Genomic DNA, 17,247 nt, shown 5'->3' on the forward strand with positions numbered 1-17,247 from the left:
AGTGTGCGCAGAATTTTTTGTAACTTTGCACATTGCTCCTGATGTATGACTTCAAGGTGATTCTGACTGAGCAGGTACATCTTTACTGGCATCCTACCGGCACCTAGTTTGAGCTTGTCTAAGTTAATTGCTTAGATACAAAATGGAGCTGAGACTTTTGCGTAATCCGGCAGACTTTTACTGACAAATAAACACAAATTTCTCTGTCCTGATAACACAGAGAATGAGTAAACAAATTTAAGAGCTCTTGAAATGATAATTAAGACTTTTTGTATACCATTTAAGACAGGGGTGTCCAATCTTGCTACTGGAGGGCCACTGTCTTGCAGAGTTCAGTTCCACCTAGGGCTGCTTGATTATGGCAAAAATCATAATCAGGATTATTTTGGTCTATATAATAAAATCACAATTATTTAACAAGATTATTGGTGGGTGATTGTTAACTAGCCATTAAGAATCTTTCCCTCATGGACTGCACTGCACAACTTCGCCACTTCCTGTGGAGTTTTTGTTCTGCAACTAACCGACTAATAACATTTTAGCCGATTAAGCCTCTTCTCATTGACTATTAGGGGGCAGCCCTACTGCTTGTAATCTTCACCATATACATTAAATAAAGATTTATCCTTACTAATGTTACAAAAGTTATTCAGTCAAGAGCAGTGAGTGATTTCTTTGTCCATTGTTTGATTAACAAACAACAGCAGAAGGAATATTATAGTGCTGTCACTTTAAGACATAATGGGCGGATTTAATGTACTGATTTGTCTTTCTCAACTATTTATATTCATTTAAGACATATCCGGCTGTTCTTACTAGAACAGTCACTAAGACTGGCATGATGACAATTTTTCAAAAAAGTGTCCATTTAAGGGCAAAAAGACTTGAAAGTGAACTCAATTTAGTATTCACACGCTGTCTGAAGCCTGGTTTATACACGCCACATCTGCACGAGCATGAAGGTGCGTGCAGCAAAAATGATGTCATCGCAGTGTGGGTGGTTGTGCACCATTTGGCATGAGGGTGTAGATGAAGCAAACACACAGCCGTTTAAACCTGGTGTTTCACTCTGTCTATTTTGTCCACTTTCAACCACTTCTGTCCTGATTTCTTTGAGTGGAGGGTATATGGGCGGTAAATGTATGTTTTTTTTAGATCTTTTGATCTAATGGACAAAATAAGCTTGAGCAATTTACATATGAACATGCCCGGAGATGACGGAAAAACATACGGAGAGCGGCATCTTTCGTTTCTGATAGCCGTAAGACCACATGCGGTTAGAAATCAGGAATGGTGAGAGAACATTGTGCTTGGTACATTTTTCGTCTTCAAACCAGTCTTCAGCTGACAAAGTTTAAATCCTGTCTGGCTAGAGCGCTTCCCATAATGTTTAAGCATTAGGTCTTTTGTGGATGTTCGACCACATGAGATTCTACACTACAAAAGCAATCTGGTCGAATGCATTTTCGTCTACCTCTGAAAGTGGTCAAAGTGGACAAGCTCACAATGTTTTAGACCCAGTTTACACCTGTATTTAACGTCGTCCACTTGGATTGACCAAAACGCATCTTAATACCACGTGTAAACAGGGCCTAAATGATGACAAGAGTCATTTTACAAGGCTGTCTCAGTCCAAGGCTATATTTCCTGTTATGTTGCTGATGATACTACAGTAATAGGAGTGATATGCAGTAAAAGTGAGACTATATGATGGAAATGAAGAGGAGCTTATAATTAGGTGGTGTCATGACAATAATCTGATTTTGAATGTCAACATGACAAGAGGACTCTTTGTGAATTTCAGGAGACCAAGAGAGTTCAACTCCTCAATCAACACCAACAGCACTGCAGTGTAAAGTGTCAGCTGCATCATGTTCCTTGGCATGCAAATCTCCACTGGCCTGCTTTACTCTCACAACACTTTTAGCACTGAATAAGGCACAAAAACACCTATGCTTTCTTAAGTCCCCAATATACTCACGGTATACCCAAGTTTGAAATATGCGAGAAGTGATATACTATTATCAAACACCTGACACCGCCCATATTGTTGAGAGCAACGTTTAGATAAATATGTAAATATGTGCTGTGCACTTTCCTCTCAGTAACAAAATAAACACAACAAATATGAGAAAACAGCAAGCACTTTTTTATAGAAAGCATAAGAAAAGCATCTGATCATAACAACATGGGTATGTTAGCACAAGCTCTGCAAATTAGCACTCCAGTAAAGTCATGTAACATTTATTTGTATGCCAATTTATTCAATAGTTTGCTTAAAAGCAAGCAACTGTACAGTATAAAATATTAAAAACAGAGTCAAGTGCCTCATTTCATCAGAAGCACAACTCTACTTTCTACTACAAAGCAGTATAGGGCTGGGACAATATATCAATGCATTGCGATCAATTCTGATATTTTCCAAACGCATTGCAAATCAATTCTTAGCTTAGTTTTTAACAGCAGATGGTGCTCTATGCTATTTTTAACCGCATGCTCAAATGCTCACAAAGAAGACCACTTGTGCGTTTGGCTGAGTCTGAGAATGTATTTACACCTCAGAATGCTTTTATGACGTGAGATTAAAGGGATAGTTCACCCAAAAATGAAAATTTGATGTTTATCTGCTTACCCCCAGAGCATCCAAGATGTAGGTGACTTTGTTTCTTCAGTAGAACACAAATGATGATTTTTAACTGCAACCGCTGCCGTCTGTCAGTGGTATAATGCAATCAGCGGGAACTTGGGCCATAAGAGTAAATAAAACACGACAGACAAATCCAAATTAAACCCTGCGGCTCGTGACGACACATTGATGTCCTTAGACACGAAATGATCAGTTTGTGCGAGAAACCAAACAGTATTTATATAATTTTTTACCTCTAATACACCACTATGTCCATTGGCATTCATCACTCGATTCGTGAGGTCTGATCGCGCTCTGACAACGGCAGTGATGTTTCGCGCATATACTTCAATGAGTGCTAGACATCACTGCCGTTGTCAGAGCGCGATCAGACCTCACGAATCGAGTGATGAATGCCATTGGACATAGTGGTGTATTAGAGGTAAAAAATGATATAAATACTGTTCGGTTTCTCGCACAAACCGATCGTTTCGTGTCTTAAGACATCAATGTGTCGTCACAAGCCGCAGGGTTTAATTTTGATTTGTCTGTCGTGTTTTATTTACTCTTATAGTCCAAGTTCCCGCTGATTGCATTATACCACTGACAGACGGCAGCGGTTGCAGTTAAAAATCATCATTTGTGTTCTACTGAAGAAACAAAGTCACCTACATCTTGGATGCTCTGGGGGTAAGCAGATAAACATCAAATTTTCATTTTTGGGTGAACTATCCCTTTAATGTAAACAGCCCACTGCAAACATCCTTGTAATTCGCTACCACCTTTTCGAACTTTATTAATTATTTTATAGAAGCTTCAAGTGGTGTGTGTAAGAAATTGGAAGGAAGCAGAGTACGGCTGTTTCTAAAAGCACATAGTGTCATCTGCTGTTGAAAACTAAGCTCAGAATCGATTTAAGAGAGAATTGCGATACATACAAAAAATATCAGAATCGATTCAGAATAATTTCTTGATTCGTGATGCATCGATGTATTGTCTCAGCTAGGGCTGGACGATTAATCTAAAGTAATCAAAAACGAAATTCAGAACCTCTAACCAATGTAATTTTCCCATGTAGGTTATTTAATTTTTTTAATCCTGTTAACTTTCCTCTTAAAAACATACTACCGCGTATGTAGTTATGCGACTCCGCCCCATCCAGTCAGTGGCATGGAAGAAACATGGAGGCAAACTCAAACAGCATCAACACACACAGACAGTGCGCGAGTCCCGAAATGCAATCACTTTCACTTGCGTCTTCACTAAACTTTGTCAATTGTATGTGTTTTAAACGGGTGTGTCTTATATGTCCTGAAAAGTGAAGCTGCGGGCTCTTTGATCGCCCCCTGGTGGCTGGATGCAGTACAGGTCATAAACCCCGCCCTCTCCATGCAAATGAATGGGATTTGAGTCAAAATAAAAAAATAAATTACACTTCCAATAAAATTTTCCGAAAGATGGTTTTGGTCATTTAAGGTAGCTGTTATCACGCTGATATATGTTCAATTGTTTGTTTTTGTGATAAGTTTGATTTTAGCTAGCAATTTGATGCTATAGAAACGGGCCGTGTCATTATGATTGATAGTTGTGATTGACAGCTTCTCTGAGGACTGCCGGAGCTTCGAGGGGAGATTGAAGATTACTATTAATTTTATTAATTATTAATGATTTATTAATTTTCGATTTCTGTGTTATTTCACAACGACAAAAGGAGTTGTTCAGGAGTAAACTGTACTAACTGACCTACAGGATGTTACGGATCACTGAGCTTTTTCAATAACATTAAATGTGGGCTTTATAAGCTAATTAATAAATGTTTTTAGCTTTTAAGATAAGATAACATGCCTAATGTTAGCCATGATGGGAAAAAGCAGGTGATCGTTATCTGGCAGTTAGTAATTATTTTTATGGGTATAAAATAATAATTAGAAGGACAAAACTAATGATAGCCTACTCTAATTAATTATAGAGCACTGTCTACAGCAATCGATCTTCTGTAACAAGGCAGGACCGTTTCTGGGGATGCAGGGGTTGTTCATTAATCGTAATCGAGGTAAAATGTTCAATTAATCTAGATTTTGATTTTAGGTTTTTCACGCAGAGATCTTACCTCCATGGACTCAACAGACAAAATGAGTCAGATAAGAGATCCACGTGAAAGAAGGCAAATCTTGAGCGCATTACGTTATCGTCACGGACCAATGGTAGTACGAAGGTGTTTTGCAGCTGGAGCAAACTTATTGAGATTTCGCTTTGGCAAGCCGTTTCGAACTCCCAAAACAAACATTAAAATGAACTTCGTTTTGGCCTGATTTTGTTCAAAATGATGTCACATCAGTTCGACCATAAAAGATTTTCGAACACTTCAAACATTTTTTTTTTTCGAGTGAACTATCAAAGCTTTTCCACTGCTGAACAACTTCTCAAAAGCTAAATACAACCAGTGCACTTTTTTTCCATTGTGTACATCCACCATTATTCAGACTATATTACATTAAAACACTAGAGCCAAATGATTTTAATGATGTTTAACAGTTAACATTTCCAGAAAAAGAACTGTTACTGACCACATACACTACAAGGGCCTTCTAATTAATGTGTCTGGTTATCCCAGAAGACAAACATTAATGCAAACTGCATACAATGACATCTGAAAGAATTGTATGCTTTGAACTTTTTGTAGCAGCTCGGGAGGGTCCTTTTCTATTCCATGATAATAGCCTTGGGCACAAAACGAGATCCATACAGATATGGTGTGGAAGTCTGGAGTGGAAGAACTTGACTGGCTTGCAAAAAAAAGAAAAAAAGAAAATGTTGTCCCATCTAATCCTTTTTGATCTGCTATGTAAATCTTGCCTACTGCTTGTAGTATCTGGACAATGTTTCAATCAAATAACTGAACTACAATAATGATATGATATCATAGACCACATGTGTCAAACTCTGCTTCTGGAAGGCCACTGTCCTGCAGAGTGTAGATTCAACCAGCTCCAAAACACCTGCCTAGAAGTTTCTATTAATCATAAAGACCTTGATTAGTTGCTTCAGCAGTGTTTAATTAGAGTTGGAGCTAAACTCTGCAGGACAGCGGCCCACCAGGAACTGACCTTGACACCCCTGTCACTGACACAAAACACAGCATTGAAACAGCAAAAGAGGATGGACAAACAGTGTATTTTAAAAAGCAGAGACTTACATACATAATAACACTATTGACAGAATGTCAAGATTTATTTAGGTTTTGGGTAGTTCTGGACAAAACATGTTCTTAAAGGATTAGTCCACTTTCAAAAAAAAATTCCTGATAATTTACTCACACCCATGTCATCCAAGATGTTTATTTCTTTCTTTCTTCAGTCGAAAAGAAATTAAGGTTTTTGATGAAAACATTCCAGGATTATTCTCCTTATAGTGGACTTCAGTGGTCTCCAAACGGTTGAAGGTCAAAATTACAGTTTCAGTGCAGCTTCAAAGGGCTTTAAATGATAGCAGACGAGGAATAAGGGTCTTATCTAGCAAAACGATCGGTCATTTACGAAAAAATACAACTGTATATGCTTTATAAACACAAATGATCACCTTGCAAGTGCTTCCGCTTTCTGTATTCTTCAAAAAGCTTACACTGTGTGTCCTACGTCTTCCTTATTCAACTTACGGAATGAATGCGGAGCCAGTTCTGTTTTTTCCGTAAGTAGAATAGCGAAGGCGTAGGACATGCAGACCCTTTTTCCTCGTCTGGTATCATTTAAAGCCCTTTGAAGCTGCACTGAAACTGTAATTTTGACCTTCAACCGTTTGGAGACCATTGAAGTCCACTATAAGGAGAATAATCCTGGAATGTTTTCATCAAAAACCTTAATTTCCTTTCAACTGAAGAAAAAGACATGAACATCTTGGATGACATGGGGGTGAGTAAATTATCAGGAAATTTTCATTCAGAAGTGAACTAATCCTTTAACAATACTCTTCATGAGAACCATTTGGTTTACAGCAAGGGTGTCCAAACTCTGACCTGGAGGGCCACTATCCTACAGAGTTTAGCTCCAACTTGCCTCAACAACACACCTGCCTGGAAGTTTCTAGAATGCCTAGTAAGACCTTGATTAGCTGGTTCAGGTGTGTTTAATTGGGGTTGAAGCCCTAGGGATGCTCTAATAGATCAGCCGCAGATTGGCATAATGGATAAACACATTCCATGACTGATCAGTAGTCCATAAGGCCCCGTTTACACGTACATGGTTATTTTTAAAAAAACGGAGACATTTCCCTTCGTTTGCGCCCTTCGTTTACACGCAAACGGAGAATTCGCCTCTGAAAACGAGTCTTTCTAAAAACTCCGGCCAGAGTGGAGATTTTGAAAATCTTTGTTTGCACATTTGTGTGTGAACTGAGACAAACGGGTGTTTAGGCAGCCAACGTCACAGTATGCGCCAGAGCTCGCACCTACGTCAAAAGTGCGACCTATGTTTACATGTGATCATGGAAGCATTCAGAGTAGCAGTCGCATTTATGTTGGTGCAAACTCTTCTCGTCAGTGTTGCCAGATTGGAAATGTCTAATTATCGTACCAGAAGCTCAAAATTATCGTATTTGAAAGAAAATTATTGTACACGACTTTTTAGTATAGGTAAATGAACTAAATTAATAACTAATGATTTTTACAACGGAAAGAATCAATACTTAACTAACATAAGCTGGGCAATCACACTATTTTAGTTGCTGTACAGCCAAAATTATGTTCCCTCTATCTCTGTAAAGCTATACTTTGACACAATCTGCATTGTAACAAGAGCTGTATAAATAAAGGTGACATGAGAGTCAAACGTACAGAATACAGCCATTTATAGACCAACAGCTTTTTGACATGAACTGCAAATAATTATTAGGTGTACCTTAGTGGAAAACAACTGACCTAAGCGCCGCGGCAGAAACATTAACTTGGCCTGCGTCTCAATGTGCATACTTTCCATCCTAAATAGTATGTGACATTAGTCATTTTCAATACCATTTCGGGCGGATAGGGTGGATAGTATGCACATTGAGATGCAGGGTTGAGCTCGTGAGAGAGATCCATTCTCCACAATGATTGGCCGAGAAGACCTAACATGAGATGAGATGGAAGACGTGCCTAACAAAGTTCACGTTAGGATCCACACAGCTAGATCAATGAGCCGATTATAATGACCATCATTTGAAGTGTCACAAAATACTGAAATTATCGTACATTATGGGATTTTTTTCATTATTGATTGTACATCGTACAGAGGTCAAAATTATCGTACAAATACGATAATTATCGTACGTCTGGCAACACTGCTTCTCGTGTGTTTGCATTTGCAAATACAGCCGCTCCATTATGTCGAGGAGCAGAGACGAATGAATGCTCGGAGGTCAGCAATTTTGTGAAGTGATTCATTGCTATTTTCGGGATTCTGATTGGCTTACGTGGGCTTGAGCTTCTCGTTACACCGCCACCTACAGGTTTGGCATGCTCTTGACGGCATATATACATGGGTACGTGTAAATGAACACTTTTCTGAAAACTGGCATGTGTGCACGATGTTATTTTTGAAACCGGAGAGGTTGAAATGTCCGTTTATGAAAATAGCCGCCCACGTGTAAACGTAGCCTAAATTTGGCTAATTTCATGAACGGACCACAATCTGATGATTTGATGATGATGATGATGTAAAACCGTAAAAAGTTTCTGCCGACATGCACGTAAGCAGTATACAAATTAGGCTTTTGTGGGCATGTTCTGCTTTGTAACTTTGTGAAACATTAGTAAACCACAGAAAATAATAGAAATACATCTAGAAAAACATAGAGCAGGTTGTCTTGATTCAAACTAGCCCACACACAATATAACATGAAGTGTAGATCTTGAGAAAATCAAAACGGAGTGAAATGACATGCCGCTTGGCTAAAGCTATAGGACATTGTGTCACGATCATGACACCAACATCACTTGAAAGTTCAACCAAACTGGATCTCGGGTATGGTGGGTAGGTAAACTGAAAAAAAGCCTTCTAGCTGTCAGGGGTTAACATTGATAGTCAAGAGAGAGATTATATTTCACTATATAAAGCTTGAATGATTGGGATCAGGATTGGTATCGGCTGATCATGATAACAAGAAATCCTGATTGGAGCATGTTTTAGAAGAAACATCAAACTTGTTTCAACTGCCAAACAATAACTCAAATTCAATTTAAGTGAAAGTTTTATATTGCTTTAAGAAACACACAAAAGAATCTCCACTTATAACCATATAACTGAGCTCAAACAGAAGATTTATGTTTTTTCCTATTACTTTTGAGAGAAAAACATTGAAAGCATTCCCATTTTTATTATGCTGCAGTATATCTTTGTGTTGGGGGGGGGTTACTGTTTGTAATAATGTTGGATGTGTAAAGCAGTGACACTGCTGAGTGCTTCCACAGCTAAAAAGTTCCCAAAGATTCAAGCTGCCTGAGGAATTCAGCGTAATGACAGAAACTGCTCTAGGGCTTTCACTTTTATCATCCTTTATCATATTATGTCTGACAAGTCTTTATCATACTTTGTCTTTTCAAGCATTATAGAAATACATTCCAGATATCCTGACTTTATATTTATTTTTTTATTTAAAACTCTTCTATACACCACCATGCAATTTCAATAAAAGACTTGCCATTGTAAACACCAAAGCTTAATGATGTGCACATAACAATGTCTCTGTATAGTATTTTGAGAAAAAAAAAAAAGCTCTCGTTGTATGTGTGTACATGATGGTATATGATGGAACTGACAACCTTTAAAGAGCTTATAAAATGTGTAAAGCAGTCAAAACAGCTGCAAGAATCCCTCCGTCACACACACAAACAAAGATCTGTTGCGAGGAGCCACGGTTCTGATGTCCTTTTTAGGGTTGCATCTTGTGACATTTTTTGTTCGTTTACATGTCTTTGGTCCATGTTGCATTCATATTTTATTCAAACCCCACCAGAGGGTTTGGATGTTAGCGTTCACATATTTAAATGAACCGCAATAACAGAGCAATCGCACCAGGGTTCGTTTTATTCAAACCAAACATGCAAACTGCAAAGTGTGAACACACCATCAGTTTTTGACAGACATGATAATGTGATTGAGGGGTAAACCATGTTTGATTTTTGGGTAATTATAAAATGTGGTAATGCTTTTTGCGTAGTTCATTATACTTATTTTATGGAATAAAGTTTATTTCAAGGCTTAAATAAATTACATGTTACTTAGAGACTGACATGTTTGGCTTTTTACATTCAGCTGTCGCAAATTCATTGACTTTTGAAAATCACGTACATTTTTTACTAAGAAAGGAGTGTTTTGAAGCACAAAGTTGTTTTATTGTCTCTTATAACAAAAAATCTTTTATTTAAACCCATGAAAATGCAGATTCTGTTGTAAATAACAGAGAAAAAAAATCACTTTTTAAAACTGATGTTCCATTATTACCCCTTAGCAGATTTTGACTCCCTTGATAGCCCTTTTCTTCCTATCAATCTATAGTACACATATGTTAATGTCACAAATGTACTGTGTAGCACTTGTTCCTGTTCCTCTTGTTCTCTCTACCACCAGAGTGGACATGTTTGTGATTTCTAGGACTGCTTTCGACTAAAGATTTTTCTAGTAGACTAGTAGTTGTGTATTTAAGCGATTAGTCGACTAATCGCACGTGTATTAATAAGCCATATAAATAATAATAATAAGCCTTTAAATGCATATATATTATACATAGCCTAATCAGCGCTCAAGCGCGCATAAAGCTTGCCACAGCGCACCGACAAAAGTCATGATTATGAATATGTTGTGAAAAAACAACAACAAAGAGACTGTCGCAGTAGCGGACGGCCGCGCCCATGCACGTTTGATACGGATTACATAATCTGAGAATATTTGCTTTCCACTTGAATTGGTTGAGAATCACTTGACATTTAAAGCTTTTGTCTGTGAGGCAAGTATACATTGAGTTTTGGTTTATTTTTTTGACACGCTCAAATTCACAGAGACTGAGACATTTTTTTATTTTACAAAGGCAAAACATTTTCTTGTTAATGTGAGTTTATACAAATGAAAGTAGACCCTTTACAGTTTTGTTGTATGCATTACTCTTACCTATATGGCCAAAAATGTTAAGTTGTTTCCAATGTTATCAGGAAAAAAGTGATTGCGCCTCCATGTCTTGTAATAAGCATGTTAATACTTCAGCCTCCACACTCTGCACAAACACTTGGATGTGCACATAATAATAGCGCGCATTTATCTAGGTTAACAATAGAATGAGTGGCCAAGTAAAGTTGCTATTACTTAGTTCTAGGAACTCAGTTATAGGAACTAGCCACTAGAATAGTTACGCGGAACTTACAAATGGCAAAAAAACGGTGAATGGAGGATGCCGTGAACGGAGCTGTGTTTGTTTTGTGTCATGGGTTTCGTGATAACGAAGATGGAATGTAACTGCATAATTTACGTGACTGAAAGAGCAAAAAGTGGGGCTAAGAGACGAAATCTCCTATGAAAACTTTCAGTATTACATATCATCAAGGCGGAGAAAAGAACACAACCCTGCCATTATCGCCATTTTCCATGTTCGTGAAGTAAATATGTTTACACAGCTTTTTAAAAATGCCAGGTGTCGGTGTTTGACATGCGTTTGACCAATCAGCGTACACTTACGTCACTGATAGTTCCTATAGTGCTGGTTTAGACTAGCCTGGGTGCCAGCCCGAACCCCGCCCACAACATTTTTTGGACGGGAAGTTCGGTCTGGACTCGATCCATTGTGGAGTAATTATGCTCGGCTCCCAGAAGGCCGAGCCAATCAAATTGCCAGGACGGGCTTTAATCGATGATGGACAGGCTATCTGCGGTTACGTAACCACCCACGTCATCAAAGAGCGCTTGGGTTGAATTGGTTGACTGCAGCTGGAGAAGTAAGATGTTTAGATTCTGCTATCACGTCTGTAATAAAAGAAATCGACAGCGCATTAATTTTAAAAGACGAACAAAGAACCGCAATCAAGGCATTTGTCGATGGGAAAGATGTGTTTGCCGTCCTTCCAACGGGATTCGGCAAAAGTTTAAGTACAAGTTCAACATACGTCACTTACTGCGTTGCTCTGATTGGTTGTAGGTCTATCCAATTGAGTGCAGAGGTTTTTTTTTTTACTGGTTCGGTTAAGACACGCCCCATAATTCAAGTGCAATGGAGCAGTATCAGACTCACATTCTGCCTAGAATATGAGTATGACGAAGTCAGGCTAGGTTTAGACCCTACTCTGAAGTAGGAGCTAATTTAGTTCCCCCAAAAGGAGTTCCTAGAAATAAAATCGTTCCTAATTCCTGCGGTGCGAACACGCCAAAATCCGGGTACTTCAGCCAATAATATTAGGAACTATGAAAAGGCTCCTCTGGTGTTAAAGCCCCTTATATCGGGGACTTTAAAGGGTTAGTTCACCCAAAAATGAAAATTCTGTCGTTCCACATCGGTAAGAGCTTCATTCATCTTCAGAACACAAATTAAGATCTTTTTGATAAAGTCCAAGGTCCAGAAAGGTAGGAAAAATATATCATTAAAGTACTCCATGTGACTCCAGTGGCTTAAACTCAATTTTATGAAGTGACATGAGTGCTTTGTTTGCACAAAGAAACATAATTTATCACTTCTTAATTTGTGTTCCGAAGATGAGCAAAGGTCTTACGGATGTCGAACGGTGAGTAAGGGTGAGTAATAAATGAAAGAATTTTCTTTTTCGGGTTAACTAACCCTTTAATAGTTTATGTGTAGTGTATATTCTTTAGTGGAAATGTAGCAATTAAACAAAATTTGATAAAGAAAAAATTAAGTTGAAATCACACTGACTTAACATTTCTATACAAGCATATTGTTAACAATATAATATTTACAGGTTTGTCTAGAAAGATTAATGTTATTGCTAAAAATTGAGAAAATGAATGGGATATTTACTTCCAGAACATTTGCATTCTATAAAACTCTATACACTTGTATTGAACCCAGAAGATTCCTTTAATAGATAGGCTACGTAAAAGGAAACCATTTTTCTGACTAAGGTTGTTGGAAATATTGGAAATAAGAAATAAAGATCTTGTCACTTCATCACTCATGAGGTTAAAAGAAGATACAGAACAGAAGAGTAGGTGGAACGGAAGAGTAGGTGGAACAGATTTTGATCAAATAAAATCCAGCACCATCCCTTTAGTTTTATGATACATTAGGAGTCCACATTTGTGGTGCAAATAAGTAAAAATAAACAATTTTATGTGGCTGATCCAAGCCACAACCAAAAAGCACCTAAAGTTTGAAAAGACATGGATATGGATCATGACTAACAGTTCTGGTATTGCCATCTGAATGGACAGTATTATGTAGGTGTTTAAAAATGGGGACATTATTCATACTGGTCAAACATGTTTGAATAGATCTGTTTTGTTCATTACCAACACCTTTGTATCATCTTCACAGTTTTGTAAAGCCTTTCATCACATTGATGAATTTATTTCAATGAACAAATCAGTTCTAAACTTGTATGTAGTCATTAGCAGATATATTCATTGGACCAATTCTCAAAAGCAAGGAAAAACATGGTGCAACTGTATCTGATGTGACTAAATACTTTAAGTATATTCATGCAGCACAAACATGCCATATGTAATGATCATTAAAAAAATCTCCATCACAAAACCAGTTTAAAACCCAGATAACAGATCTATGGCTGAAAATAATGTCAGTCAGTCAAAATGTCAGTCCATCAAACAAGCCAGCAAGTGACACTAGACTTTCTTATGCGAAATGATACGCCATATTCGGTCTTTTTTTACTATGACTAATAATATCATCAACACCAAAACTTAAGAATGATCTAATTGGAAAATGAAACCAAGCAAATGCGCTCATAACACACAACACTACTGGATAGCTTAGTAGCCAGGCAGGTTGAAAGCTCTGCAAGCGAAGCTAAATTCACGGGACCTGCTGGACAGAAGTCGAAACTAAGTTCCCGCAGAGCTGAACACACCATAAAGGACCGAGTTGACTTTCAGCTGTCTTGTTGTGTCCATCACACCACACAGACCTCATGGTTAGCAGCTAGCTTGATGAAGTATCACTCTCCAAAGTGCCCTTCCTTCCCTCCCCCGCCTCATCCACTGCCTCCACCAGCATCTCTCCACACTAAACTCCACAAACTAACAACCAGGACAACGCTGGCTCCACACTACTAGTTTAGTTTGCTAGCATGCAACCCTACCGGCGTAGTTTTAACTAGAATTGGAGTGGGTAAGTCAGTTGTTAAGACTGTTTGCTAGTGCAGTCCACACGAGCCTTGGGACGCGTCGTATATGTGCAACTACACACAAATATAATCGATTAACTGCGTCTAAACAGACACGAACGGTAAAATCGCCGACATTCACCTCGTAGAGTTCCTCCGTGGCCATCATGTCACGATAATCTTCGACGTTGTGGCAATCCGTGAGGATTGTAGGCACTTTTTTCCTCCAGTTGCAGTTGTCTTTTTTGGCCTCTCCTCCTTTTTCTGTTGGTCGGGTGAGATGTGCTTGACCCGCACCGAGGATCTCTTTGCTGTTTAGTTCTTGCACTCAACGTTTATCCAACAACATTATAGTTAGAATAAAGCGTTTCATTCCAGATTAAGTCCAAACGAGCACTTTTGTAGGTCCAGGCGGCGAATTTCGAGAGTGTTACCGTAAACTAGTCTGTAGGCAGTGCTGATTACGCGCTCGCCTGCTCTCAGTTCTGCCACACAGGAAGTCTCAATCGAACGCAGATTAGAGTCGAGATGAGTTTGCACTGCCTGCAACCCGTGATAGTGCTGTTTGACGACGGTCATCTGTGTTTTGCAAATCTTTATCGGTGTTGATTTTTGAGTGTAGGTCTAATGGAACATAACTGACGTAAGTCTGAAATAGTTTAAACAACAATCCATAGCTTTACGAGCCAGGTGAGTTTAGCCCATGACTCAGTCTAAAACATTTCCATGAATGCCATGTTCCTCGTGTGTCGGGTTGCCTACATGATTGTTTCTAACGTACAACGTTTTTACAGAATCATAGTATTTTCTTCTCATTACTAGGCTTATCTATTTAATAATAGAGATACTGAAAATAGAATTATTATAGTCTTTTAGCAATATGAACAGCCCAACTCAAGATAGTAATTGTTTTGCAGTTTAGATAATGTCAAAATAGACTTTAAAACCTGTCAAAACAACTGATCTGAACATTAAGTAAGGGATCATGTACAGTCAGCCAGTTGTTATTTTGAAATAAACAGGAGGATTGGCCTCACTGTACATTACTCAGTTTATTATACACCTGCTTACAAATGAACACGAAATAATGGCTTTTAGTTTAAATTATAATTGTTAAAATCTATTATATGAATTTATAGAGATTTCCCAGATGAGAGTTCAGTTATGCAGCATTTCCTGGGCTGCGTTTCTCAAAAGCATCATGAGCTAAGTTGATCATGGAGACCATTGGTGACATACAATGGTTTTGAGAAACGCTAAACGCCACCTTTGACAATCAGAATAAAGTATTATAAAGAGCCATGTAGGCAATGTTTCCTTGGCATTTAGACATGTAAATGCGAGCTCCAACTTTGTGAAGTACTGAAATTGGCTAATCAGATGAGAATAAAATTTCCAGGGTATTTCAAAAGACCTCATATGAACATCCTCTGGCTAAACTAGCCTAATGGTCAACATGCTTAGTGTCAAGATATTCAGAAAGATTTTCAACAAAAATGGGAAATCATGTAATGTTACAATGAAAATATGAAATAATACATTTGTTTCTTGATATATTAACTAGATTATCAAATCTTTATCTCTGGTATATACATGTACATATTCACAAATCAGTTATTTTTGCATGTTTCTTAATTCTTACAGATTTGGGGATTAATGGTGAATGGTCTTTTTAAATGGATTGGTGTTTTCCACTGAGAAGAGAATAGTTCAGCAGATGCCAAAAGAGAACAAGGAAGTAGGTGAAAGAGCAGAGCAGAAATGTCGCAGCAAACATTTTAATGGTACCCTTCGATATTACTTAACTTTTATTAAAGTTTATTGGTATTGCAGTGGTTCAGATGAAGTTAAAGTACAAGTTAAAGTGCCTTTTATGGAAAGCATTATTTCAGTATCGAGTCCTACCAGGACTGGGATTTGTTTGTTTTGAATCTGTAGGAGCTTTTCTTCCAATTTCTTTCAGTTTGGGGATCACTGCCACAAGGGGTCCAATCACTGCCAGAATGAGTTTAAACTTTTGTTTGTGTTATAGTCTAACATTGTAAGTCTTTGTCTGTGTTGATTTACTGTATGTTTTTTCTCAGTGTTGTTTCCAGACAATGATAAAATTTCCAACTTGCCTTGCCTTAGTTTCAACTTCTGAGCAGCACGCAATGGACTCTTTGCATGGCCTACTGCCTATGTATTTCCGCTAAAATCTCAGTTGTACGCTAGCTTCCAGTATAGTAGGTTCTCCGATAGCAAACTGTGGTAAAAGTAAACACTTTCCATCATATTTCGACTAACTTTCAATCACAACTAATCATATTGCAGCATATTATATTATTAACTTTAATAGCATTGCATTTTAGCATATTAAAACAAAGTTTTCGTAATAAGTTCAAGATTTAAATAGCTTCAGTGTGAAGATGCATCCAGTTCGCTGATCAGTAATAAAGACAGATAGAGAACAAGGTTTAATTTTTGGAATGGTTTATATAATTTCCCTTTGGACAATGAAACATGCAAAAATTGGATTCACAATAACCTGCGTGAGGATCATAAAATCACTCATAATGCAAATGTCTACAGTCGTCACTACAGCCAGTTATGCACGGTTGCTTACCTCCTTGTGAACTACTGCAGAAAGTGTTTCCTCTACACCACATCAATGTAAATGGTAAATATAAATAACTTTGATACTGTTGCATTAAAAATAAGTTACTGTAGAAAGTGTTTCCTGTACACTACATTAATGTAAACAGGTAAATAATATATGTTTTTGTAAACATGTAATTAACTTTGATACAGTGTGTCTGTAAACATGTAATTAACAAAAAAAAAAAATCTGTTCTAGATTTTTAATGAGCAGGTAGAAATAAAAGAAATGATCAACCCTCTGTGTGATGGTTTTAAAAATTCTGCTATCTTTGTAGATGTGCTGGATCATCATGTCATCCAGGTCATACACAAAATGCTTGTTCTTGTGAGACAGAGTTACTGCCTCATATGTTGTCCGTGTTTTCTGTGGACAAACAAGCACACAGACGGGTCCAGGATGTAACCGTGGAGGTGGTGGGCATCTTGATGGGGAGTAATGCTGCGGGTTGTTATTGCTGGTTGTTAGTATGAAGGAACTAAGGCAGAATCCACCAATGAATCCTCAATGTAACCCCATCGTGGTGTCCTGGCAAAATCCTTATACACCTCTGCCACTTGTAGGACTGAAAGGTCAGGAAGCTCGCTTGTAACACCTTTTTACAGGGTACTCCTGAAATAAAAAGTACTATCAAGTACTATTTATTTATTTATTTATTTACCTCAAAAA

General features: G+C 37.9%; 1 protein-coding gene across 2 annotated transcripts in view; it reads right to left on the bottom strand.

Moving 5' to 3' along the window:
• The window catches only part of cdyl (chromodomain protein, Y-like), a 24,422-nt gene extending 9,960 nt beyond the window's left edge, over nucleotides 1–14,462 (bottom strand). The window contains exon 1 of one of the 2 annotated variants that reach the window (XM_048162703.1): nucleotides 14,083–14,462. In XM_048162703.1, the coding sequence (XP_048018660.1) occupies nucleotides 14,083–14,109 (27 nt within the window). In that variant the 5' untranslated portion in view covers nucleotides 14,110–14,462. Of the gene's footprint in view, nucleotides 1–277; nucleotides 299–14,082 lie in introns of those variants that run through there. The other variant, XM_048162704.1, reaches the window with a different exon arrangement.
• Between the last annotated feature and the right edge of the window lie 2,785 nt (nucleotides 14,463–17,247).

This window comes from Megalobrama amblycephala, linkage group LG17 (assembly GCF_018812025.1).
Source record: "Megalobrama amblycephala isolate DHTTF-2021 linkage group LG17, ASM1881202v1, whole genome shotgun sequence".
Classification (NCBI taxonomy): domain Eukaryota; kingdom Metazoa; phylum Chordata; class Actinopteri; order Cypriniformes; family Xenocyprididae; genus Megalobrama; species Megalobrama amblycephala.